The sequence below is a fragment of the Anser cygnoides genome, chromosome 5 (genome assembly GCF_040182565.1).
Source record: "Anser cygnoides isolate HZ-2024a breed goose chromosome 5, Taihu_goose_T2T_genome, whole genome shotgun sequence".
NCBI classification, from domain to species: domain Eukaryota; kingdom Metazoa; phylum Chordata; class Aves; order Anseriformes; family Anatidae; genus Anser; species Anser cygnoides.
The window spans coordinates 31,403,435-31,414,073 of NC_089877.1; the positions used below are offsets into that span (position 1 = coordinate 31,403,435).

Genomic DNA, 10,639 nt, shown 5'->3' on the forward strand with positions numbered 1-10,639 from the left:
AACATTGGACTTATTCTAGGGTCTTAAACTATAAATAACTAATTTTACCTATTTTTAATGTAAACATTTCAAAACAATAATTCAAACTAACTTCAATGTAGTAGCGCTGTTTTTAATGTTCTTGAGACAATAGTGTGTCTTTTTCTTCTGTTGTAGCGTCTTAAAAACTGGGAAATTAGAGAAAGGAAGAAAAGTAGAGAATATGAAAAAGAGGCTGAAAGAGAAGAAGAAAGGAGGAGGGAAATGGTAAGGCTTGGTTTTACCTGTGATTTTTTTTCCTCCTTGTTCTTTCTGTCCTATTTAGAATAGAACAGTCTACTGCTATCTTTATGGATAGTGATAGAGCTTCAATTCTGTATACATGCATGTATGTTTTTATACAAAAATATCAGTTACACTTGAAAAAGATGTCAAACTGAAGCGGGAGTACTGTTGAGAGTCTAGAAGACAAAACCTAGCAGCTTGATCTTATGAAGGCAAAAGAATAAGAAGTAGGCAGCTGAAAATGCTATGGTTTGATCATCATGTACTACTCCATTTGTAACCTGTATTTTTGTCAGATTTTTAGCAAAACCTACTAGAAAACCTACTACATTTTCTATGCCATACCAGTGGAACTAGAACAGTCTTCTTACTTCCAACCTGCTCATGTGCCTGAACCTTCTATAATATTTAAGTACTGCTAAATTTATGGGTTTAGTTCATTAGTTGTGAAATTACCACAGTTACCAATGTAATACTTGAAAGTCTAGTCCGAACTGACAGCTTTAAAAAATAGATGCTTCCATGGGCTGATAGTTTTTTGCTGAAGAAATTATTTTAAATGACGGTGTTAACATTTCACTTCATAATTCTCTAGAGAAGGAGAGAAGATACGAGAGAGTTCTAAGTAGGAGGTGGAGTGGGAATTGCTGCAAAGCAGAAATTGGAAAGGGATATGGGAAAGAATAAAACAAAAATGAGAAAAAAAGACATTTGGTTTACACGAAATTTAACTTTTTCCTCCTAAAAGCTTGGGAGGTGTTCTGTTTTAACCCCAGAAGGCAGCTCAGCCCCACACAGCTGCTTGTTCCTTCCCTCCCAGTGGGATGGAGAAGAGAATTGGTAGGGTAAAAGCAAGAAAACTCATGGTTTGAGATAAAGACAGTTTAATATATAAAGCAAAAACTGCACAAGCAAGCAAAATAAGGAATTGATTTGCTGCTTCCCAGTGGTAGGCAAGTATTTAGCATTTTCCAGGGAAGTTAGGCTTCATCATGGATAGCAGCTACTTGGAAGACAAATGCCGTAACTCCAAAGGTTCCCCCCCCCTTTACTCCCAGCTTTTAATGTTGAGCATGATGTCATATGGTATTTCCATGTCTGGAAAACTCTGTACTTTGAAGCATGGCAGATAATATTAGCAAGTTAATTTATTACTAGATTTTAAACCAGAAATAACATTACTTATGCTTCAATTTGTTGCAGGCAAAAGAAGCCAAACGGTTAAAAGAATTCTTAGAAGATTATGATGATGACAGAGATGATCCAAAATACTACAGGTATGTCTTTGTATAGATTCCAGGCAAGAAAATATTATTTGACCATTTTAACAAAATTACGGGTTTTGTTGGCAGAGGTTCATGAAGCTTACATTTGAGTGATTAGGTGGTGATGTAAGGCGCATGAATTATTTCGGCATTACTTGATTAAGTGGCAGAGGGAAAAGGAAAAGATCTTTTATTGCTACTTGCTAATGCTTGGGAGCAGCTGTTCCTTCCTGTCACTTCAGTGATCAATTACAAATCAAGGTGGAGGGGGCAGGAAGAATGGATGAAACATGTCTCTAAATAGTTCACTACAAGGAAGCTGTGAGTTGTATCAAGAACAAGTGTATTAAGGATGGGGAAAATCCTTCAGCATGGTACTAACTAAAAACTTGGGTCAAACTAGTCTTACAGATATGTATTTGTCAAAAACCAATTCTGATTAATTCAATTCTTTTCCTGAGGAGATTGGCAGTCACATTTTCTGTTTAATATGATGAGGTAAATTCTGTATAGTAATGCAGGGAACTTGTATTTTTCTGTTGCAAAAATACAGGACAGTAGATGCTCTTACAACTCTTGTTTTTAATTAGTGGAAGACCTTTGTATCGGGTGTTTCTTGCGTTATCATACAAGGTTCACATTTGGAATATTCTTTGAAATGCGAATTCTGTATCTTTTGTAGGGGTAGTGCTCTTCAGAAGAGGCTACGAGACAGGGAGAAAGAGATGGAAGCAGATGAACGGGATAGGAAAAGGGAAAAGGAAGAGCTAGAAGAAATTAGGCAGCGCCTTCTGGCAGAAGGACACCCAGATCCAGATGCAGAACTCCAGAGGGTAAGTAGCTGTTGGTCTGACAGGGGAAAACATCCCTTAGTATTCTGCTGGTATTCAGTAAAATCAAAATGTATTTAGCAAGCAAAAATTTGTAAGAGAGTTGATGGTTAATATTTGTTCTATTTTCTTTCTTTTAAAAAAAAAATATCCAGGTAAGCAGTAAGAATGTTGGAAATGAAAAGTAACTTCAGATCTGTGCTTAGATGGAGCTCAAAAACAAATGTGGATTGACCAGGATGGAGCTCAAAAACAAATGTGGATTGACCAGTTTGGTTTTCTTGTTTGTTTTTCTTTTTTACTAAAATGGCAGTAGTTGCATATATTTGTTCTTAACAAACTGCCTGGGAAGCAGTGGGCCTCTAGATTCTCTTTAAACAGTGCTGGTTTTGAGAGTTTTTTTCCTAATTCTGTTTCATTGTAGATGGAGCAGGAGGCTGAGCGGCGTAGGCAGCCACAAATCAAACAAGAGCCAGAGTCTGAGGAGGAAGAGGAGGAAAAGGCAGAAAAAGAAGAAAAAAGAGAAGAGCCGGAGGAGGAGGAGGAGGAGCCTGAACAAAAGCCCTGCCTTAAACCAACTTTACGACCAATCAGTTCTGCCCCATCTGTTTCTTCTGCTAGTGGAAATGCAACCCCTAACACACCCGGTGATGAATCTCCCTGTGGCATTATTATCCCTCATGAAAATTCACCTGATCAACAACAGCCGGAGGAGCATCGGCCCAAAATAGGACTTAGCCTCAAACTGGGCAAGTTTACATATTATTTTGATGTTCTGTATGGGTTCACAATTAAAAAAAAAAAAAAAAAAAAAGCCAAAATAAGCAGCCACACAGTTTTCTAAATATACTGAACATTTTGACGTATTCTATCAAGTTGTTGTTACCCAGATAATCTGATTGTTTTCTACTATTCAGTAGATACCTTTTATGGATCACTCTCCCAAAATCTAGGGGTGGGGGAAGAGAGAGGGAAGTTCTGTCATCCTCAAGCCTTACTATTTTTTTTTAGGAATGCTCTGAGCTGGGATTAATAATTCCATGTGAAAGCTCTTTGCTACTTTTCATTGATGCAAGTATGTGTTAATTAAACCCTAGGTACTTCCTCTATTTATTCACAAATACTATTGACCAGTTTTCAAAGAAGAAAACTGAAAATGAGGTTTTTCACCTCTTAAAGTGGAATTGATGACAATTGCAAATAGAGCATGAGTGCGGAGTTTCTTAGCACTTCAGCAATTTTCCAGTGTTTTGAAAAAAAAAAAAAAAAATTGTTCTGAGTAGCAGAATTAATGATATTTATTTCAGAAAGCTTGTGCATTTATGATTTATTATTTTGATTGAACGATATCAGGGCTGCACTTTGAGCTCATGCTTAAATCTTGGATGAAGAGAGACTCTGTGCTCTTGGGCTGACAGATTAACACTTTTCCTAGCGCTGGATTCAGAGTAACCTTTCATTTCTGTGCTTTGCCTCTGGTAGAGTTTGGGCTCATGCTGTAGTCCCTTTCTCTCAGTTAGGGATGCTAATCGGTTTCAGGGTAGAAAAGAGCAACCTGTTTTTCCTGAAACCTTGAAGAAGCTCAGTTTGAGCTTGGCATTTTTATAACAAATTTTGAGAGATTAAAATCTTTGGTGACATTCATAGACACTTATATAACACATCTACTCCTTGAGAAATACGTGAAGAGCAAACTAGCTTCAGTTGAATTTTATGAATATGTAATTCTGTCTTATGGTTTGTAGGTGCCTGCAATAGTCCTAATCAGCCCAATGCTGTGAAAAGGAAGAAGCTTGCTGTGGATAGCGTTTTCAATAAATTTGATGATGAAGACAGTGATGATGTGCCCCGGAAAAGGAAACTTGTCCCCCTGGATTATGGAGATGAAGATAAAAGCAATATTAAAGGCAGTGTCAATACAGAAGAAAAACGCAAACATATTAAGAGTCTTATTGAGAAGATTCCTACAGCAAAACCAGAGCTCTTTGCATATCCTCTTGACTGGTCAATTGTGGATTCAGTAAGTTGATTTGTTTTAATAATTTGCAAAAAGTATATTTTTTTCCAAACAAACTTTTGAATTGCATAGAAACACATCATTCCTGGGACTGCAGTGGATTAAGTAGCACCATCAAATGGAATCAGACTTGAGTGCTATATTTCTTTTCCATGTTTAATACTTATTCTGGGCATGCCTGCTTATTTTTTTGGTCTCTCCTGAATTGTTATAAATTGTCTAGTAGCGTTATAGAAGGTGTGTGTGTGTGCGTGGGGGGGTCATCTAGAAACATTTCTGAACGGATGTCAGAAATACTGATTCCAAATCACTATGCGTTCTTTCTAAGCTAATAGCAAAAGGTATCTTTCACTAAATAGTTGGGTTTGTTCTAGCTGCCTTCCTGCCAGTATTGTTTCAGGGAAGTAAAACTTATGGAACTTATGGTATGCTTTTTCTTCCAGACACTAATGGAACGTCGAATTAGACCGTGGATAAACAAGAAAATAATAGAATATATTGGTGAAGAAGAAGCCACGCTAGTTGACTTTGTTTGTTCAAAGGTTAGTATCTTCTTGGTCCATTGTTCACATTTTAAGCTACAGCAATGATGGCAATATCTGTTTTTGAAGGCAGTCTGTTATCTTCTCTATAAATATATAATATTGTGTGCAGAAATGGTCAACGTACTTGAAGTTAGTATGTACTCTGTTTTACAGATTGCCTCCTTTAATGCTTGCATACAATTTGTACGTGTCAGATGCTGTTCTCTTAGATAAACATATGGACTAGATTGATGAAATAAAAGTAGCTGTTATACCTGATAGTTTGACCATTAGATTTCAGAGTTAATAATTCATTGGCTGTTAACACTTTTAACTTAAAAAACCAAGATGCCTGAATTCAGGGAAAGCCAGTAGGCTGACTTTGCATAATTTTTACGTTAACTAGATGAATTTCTTAAAAAGCTTTTTAGATACTCTTTGTTTCTTCAGTAGTAAACAAATACTGAGGTTTTAGACTTAAAATTAGATGTCATTCTGCCATACATTTTAGCCATTACATGATTTGTTTAAACTAAACTCTGCAGAGATTATTCCATCAAGTTAGAAACTAAAAGTCTAATAACTTGCTTTCTTACATCTGTCACAACAACTTTATTGCTGTTTCATAAATAGGGAATTTCAAAAACCACTTTTGTAGCATGGGTGGTTAGTAGAAAGTGAAAAGCAGAAGCTGAATATTTGCAAAATTTTAAATTATATTCAAAAGAAACATAAAAATAGAATGTTTTATAGTCTTAAAGATATATTATGATTCTGAAAAATTAAAATACTGTGAAATACTTCAAAAGACTGATTTAAAATTCAGTTATAAAGAGTGATACAGGGAGAATTTTGCTCAAGATTTTGCTGTAGTCTTCTATCAGGAATGTACTGTTGGATAAAGGGGAGCTTATTTAAATTAGGAGAGCTTAACTGTTGCACAAATAGCCAGCAAGTAGAGGTCCTATTGAGTCTCTGAAACTTGCTGTAACATAATCCTCAGTAATGAGCAATAAACTAGTACTCACTATGATTGAATCTGATGTAGTTTAATATTAATCTTGCCCTGGCTAATACTAGAAACTAATAAATTGGAAACACTTTCTCATGTACAAAGTATTCAAAATCCTTGAGAAGCAGAGTGATTTTTTTTTTTCCCCCCAAAGATGTTCATATAGTTTACTTCGAGTTTTCAAACTAAAAATACTTGTTCCTTTCAGGTTATGGCTCACAGCTCACCACAAAGCATACTGGATGATGTTGCCATGGTAAGCAAAAATTGTATAACCAAGACACCTTCTGCATAGCACAGAAGCTAGTAGTCAGTTGTGTGAATTAGTAGGAGTCCATAAAAGAAGTATTTGGTGTTCATAGAACATGCATATTGTAGGGAATTATGAAAGCTGTTTTGATTAAACAGGTAATGCTAAAACAGACATGACTTTGTAGTTCTGGCATCTAAATACAAAATACTGATCTCTGGTGAAGGCTTCTTCATATTTGGGAATGTGGAAATTCTGTCCCTAACAGTAGAGGTAAGATTTGACAATAACAGAGCTGTACCAGAAACCTGAACTTTTATTTATTCTCATTCTTGTAACTAGATTTTTATAATTAGTGTTATAGTAGGTTTATTCCTAATTAATGAGTAAAAGGTGATCTTCTGTAGACTATGAAAACTTGTGGGTTTTTTGTTTGTTTTTGTTTTTTGCTTGGTGTTAGAAAGAGGAAGCTTTATGAAATAAGGCTACTGCTTCACCTTGTCTTCATAGATTGAAAGGTGATTAAGTACTGATTGTTTACTCTCATCTGGAAAGAAGATTTAGAGGCGTCAAGTTGGTAGGAGTCAGATTCACAGCACAAGTCAGTAGGTGGTTTTTGGTGTGACATGAGAAACTTCCTGAGAGGTTTTGTGTGTATAAATTCTGTAAGTACTCAAAAGAAGCCTGGATAGTAAGCTCAAGGAAGAGAAATCCATCAAAGGATTACTTAATAAATAAAATAGGATCCAAGGAAGTTCCAAGCTGAAAATGAGCAGAGACTTGGAGAGAATTAATAGCAAATTCCACGTTGTCCATTTTTTTTAACATTCTTCCCAGGCTTGTTATTTCTCTGCCTTTTCCCAAGCCATTATTAGAAACTCATTATTGGTGCTTTTATATCTTTGTGCTCAAAGCTGCCTTATACAAGTATATAATTAAAGCCTAGACAGGTATATAATTAGTCATATTAAAGTATGAAGTATATAAGGTATATACTGAAGTCAAGCCAGGTGATAAATGCAGGACAGATGAAATGAATAAAATTTATCTAATGCCTCACTCAAATGCTTAACTTTGATTTGATTAGCTCTACTTTGATAGAAAATGGTATTGTCATTCCTTTGACTATAAATGGCAGACTTTGATATGTCTACTAGGACTAATCTTGATTACTAGAATGCCTAACCTAAAAAATAATCTATAAAATATGTATTTCCTACAGGTACTAGATGAAGAAGCTGAAGTTTTCATAGTCAAAATGTGGAGGTTGTTGATATACGAGACAGAAGCCAAGAAGATTGGTCTAGTGAAATAAAGCACTCTCCTTGCTTCTAGGGTTCCATTTTTCAATTTTTTTTCCATCGCTCAAAGACTTTGAATTTTCTCTGTTCTCAGAGACTTGAGACCTGTATTTTTTTATGTAGAAAATGTGAATTTTTTTGTCCTCTGCTTTGAGGCCCCCTTTACCCTTCTCAGTTAGTTATCTGAAATCCTGCATTGGTTCTCTTTATAATTCACCAGGTACAATTACCGGTATGTTTTATAAGCTGCAGCTACTGTACACGCTCTCTGGTTATCTTGTTATGTTACTTTGATTCTTGTAAATATTAGGGAAAAAAAGGCCCATTTTGCAAAACACTTGCACTTAATGTGGAACTATTATCAGTTACGTACGAAGACAGATGATTTTACTGCAAATTTATCAGCTTTTTTTTCCTACTCTCCCTATTTTTATTTAAGGAATGATCAGAACACAATTCAAAAATAAGCGGCTTGAGCTGCTTTCACAGAACAGCTTTGTGTGTTCTTCTGGTCCTTTACTGCCTCTGGAAAAGAAGTTCCCTTCTGATTCTGACATGAACCAGAAGTAGTCTTGGTACTTCATTGCCCATTTAGAGTTACTAGTAAAGCTGGGAAGTTAATCTCCTGCAGATGATCTGCTTCTTTCCTAGAAAGTGCAAATTGCAGGAAGTTTTTTATTCTCAGCTCAGTTAAAACAAGAGCAGGACCGCAATTCAATAAGTGCTATTTAATTTTTTTTAAACCTAGCTTATTTTCTGCTGAATTTCATTTTATCCCTTCTCTATTATCCCTTCTGTCTCCAAAGTAATCAGATTTTTTTAAAGTTATTTTTAAAAACTTTTTTTTAGAACTTAAAGAAGAAAAAACACCTGCTTGGGAAGCTTCAGAGATGTAACTGAGTGTAGCAGTTGACAAAAACTAAACCATAAATTTTTCAAACAAAACTGAAGTCTTGTTTTTATCCATACTGTTAAAACAAGCCCTGACTTTTGTTTTCTACTGTAAGCAGTCTATTGTCCACAAAGAGGGTGATATTTTCCTGCATTGTTTGTATGGATTTTTATAAATAGGCTGATGTGATACAAATGATGAGATGTACTGTAAACTGCATTTTTTATCTCATACCCAGGTAAGAAGACAAATCAATAATGTGCTATGAGCTGTCTTGATTGCAGGAGGACTGTGTTCCAGGGAGCAAACTGTCAAACATTTTTAATTTTTAAACACAATTCTTAATAGCAAACAAATTAAGTAAAGGTGTTCCAGTATCTCTGTATTGTATTTAACTGAAGGATACAGGTTGACCTGTCCAGAAAACATAACTGTGACCTTGAGTTACTAGTTCTTTGTATCTGGAGAGGACACTTGAAAACACTGTTCTTAACAAATGGGATCGTGTAAAGGTTCCACCATGTAAATATTTCAGATATTAAAAATGTATATATTTGATTTAAGGACTGACATTTTTTTGAGTCTTGTGCAGTGCAACATGCAATTTTAATGTTTGCTTTCTGAATCCAATGAATCAAGAAGTGTTCACAAATTAGGGGTGTTTCTTTTAAACTTGGCACTTCAGGTCACTAGAAGCCTGCAAATACAGATGTGATCCCAGTGTGTTCTTTCTCATCCCTGCAACAGAATGCTCTTTACCTTGAAGTCTAATGCTTGGATGTTACCTTTATGTTATGCTTAAGTTTGCATGAAGCTTACACACATGCTGCAATCTTCCTTTTTTTTTTTGCTGCAACTTCCCCATTCTCTCCATAGTTTTGGATCAGTATTTGCCAAAAAACATGCCAAATTCTAAAGTAGTTCAAAATTTGTTCTGTTTTTAGTACACATAGAGAAGAGGTGAACTTCATGGGTGCTTTTTGTTCTAATACAGCATTCTCTGTCATAATTAGTATTTAAACAGGCAAAAGACAGCAGATGCCTTGTAATGCTACTGTGAGACAGGTTGCCTGATGTGCTTGTTGAGATTCTTCAGGGAAAGATCAAGTTATGAAACTTCAGCTTATTTTCTTTTGCCCTACATTAAAGCTGTATTTCTATCTTCTACTTTTATTTATGAACTGGACATAAGCTTGTAATCTTCTTAAGGAGACCAAAGGAGGAATCTCTGAGGAAGACATCTAAAACTTAAACTGGAATGTTAAATGTTCTGTTGCAACATACTAAAAAATTAATTTTATAGAAGTTGAGGCTTTCATCTGTAATGGAAGGAAGAAGGAACGGTCACTACACTGTATGGTTTTTGCAAGTACTTCAACAAGGTTTTCCTCTTTTCTAATGCAAGCTGTTGCTTTAAAAAATCACCTCTGGTGTCACCTATTACTCAAATTAGTGTTACTGCTTCCCATTGATAACAATATATTGTGTGTGTGTGATGCTGCAGGGTAGATCACAAATCTGCATACTGCTGAGAGGTTCTTCAAGTAACTTCCCTTTAAGTATTTTTTCTTTCAACACACAGGAACAGAATTATTTCAAGATTAAGTTGCAAAAAAAAAATCAGGAGAAGACTCTAAATTACAACACTTTACTGCCTGAATACGCAATTTAGTATTGCTAGTATGTTAATGCACAGAATAATAGTGGTATAGTGAAAACAAGCCATTTGGAAATTATGTGTATTCAGTGCAATATGCCACAATGGATTCATTGCATGATAGAAATTAAGTACCTCAAAACTTAATGTATAGAGGGGGAAAATAGCAGTTTCCACAACAGAACTAGATATGCTGGTCATTGATCTGGACTTCATCGTGGAGCTGGGCTTGGGGTTTATACTGTAACTGAAGTTGTATCATAATCACGCTGTGCAACTGCCCTTCTGCGTACTACATATTCTAAGCAATGGTATGTCATTAAAGTACTGTTTCCATTAGCATGCACTGAAATGAAGAAACCTTGTTCAAGAAACATTAATTACCGAGAATGATATATTTTTATATTACTGCTGTTGTTTTCAGACTTTTTTTTTTGTTCCTAGAATATTTAACATGTTCATATAGTCTTTTTACATTTCTAATTTAGGGCTTCCTGTCTTCTCTCTGAACACGAGCCTGCACTAAAAATCATCTAGCTAGACCATTGTGGCTCTAAATGTGGACAGGGGGAAGGCCCCAAACTGTAAGTTTAGTTTCCCATTTAATTTCTATTTCTCACTACTAGC

The 10,639-nt window shown here is 35.5% G+C and overlaps 1 protein-coding gene across 5 annotated transcripts in view; it reads left to right on the top strand.

Moving 5' to 3' along the window:
• RBM25 (RNA binding motif protein 25) overlaps positions 1–8,918 on the top strand; it is a 33,695-nt gene extending 24,777 nt beyond the window's left edge. For all 5 annotated transcript variants that reach the window (XM_066998685.1, XM_066998686.1, XM_048065149.2 and 2 more), the window contains 8 exons: positions 157–246; positions 1,468–1,541; positions 2,212–2,362; positions 2,784–3,108; positions 4,105–4,379; positions 4,820–4,918; positions 6,121–6,168; positions 7,385–8,918. In XM_066998685.1, the coding sequence (XP_066854786.1) occupies positions 157–246; positions 1,468–1,541; positions 2,212–2,362; positions 2,784–3,108; positions 4,105–4,379; positions 4,820–4,918; positions 6,121–6,168; positions 7,385–7,477 (1,155 nt within the window). In that variant the 3' untranslated portion in view covers positions 7,478–8,918. The remainder of the gene's footprint in view (positions 1–156; positions 247–1,467; positions 1,542–2,211; positions 2,363–2,783; positions 3,109–4,104; positions 4,380–4,819; positions 4,919–6,120; positions 6,169–7,384) is intronic.
• The last annotated feature ends 1,721 nt before the right edge of the window (positions 8,919–10,639 follow it).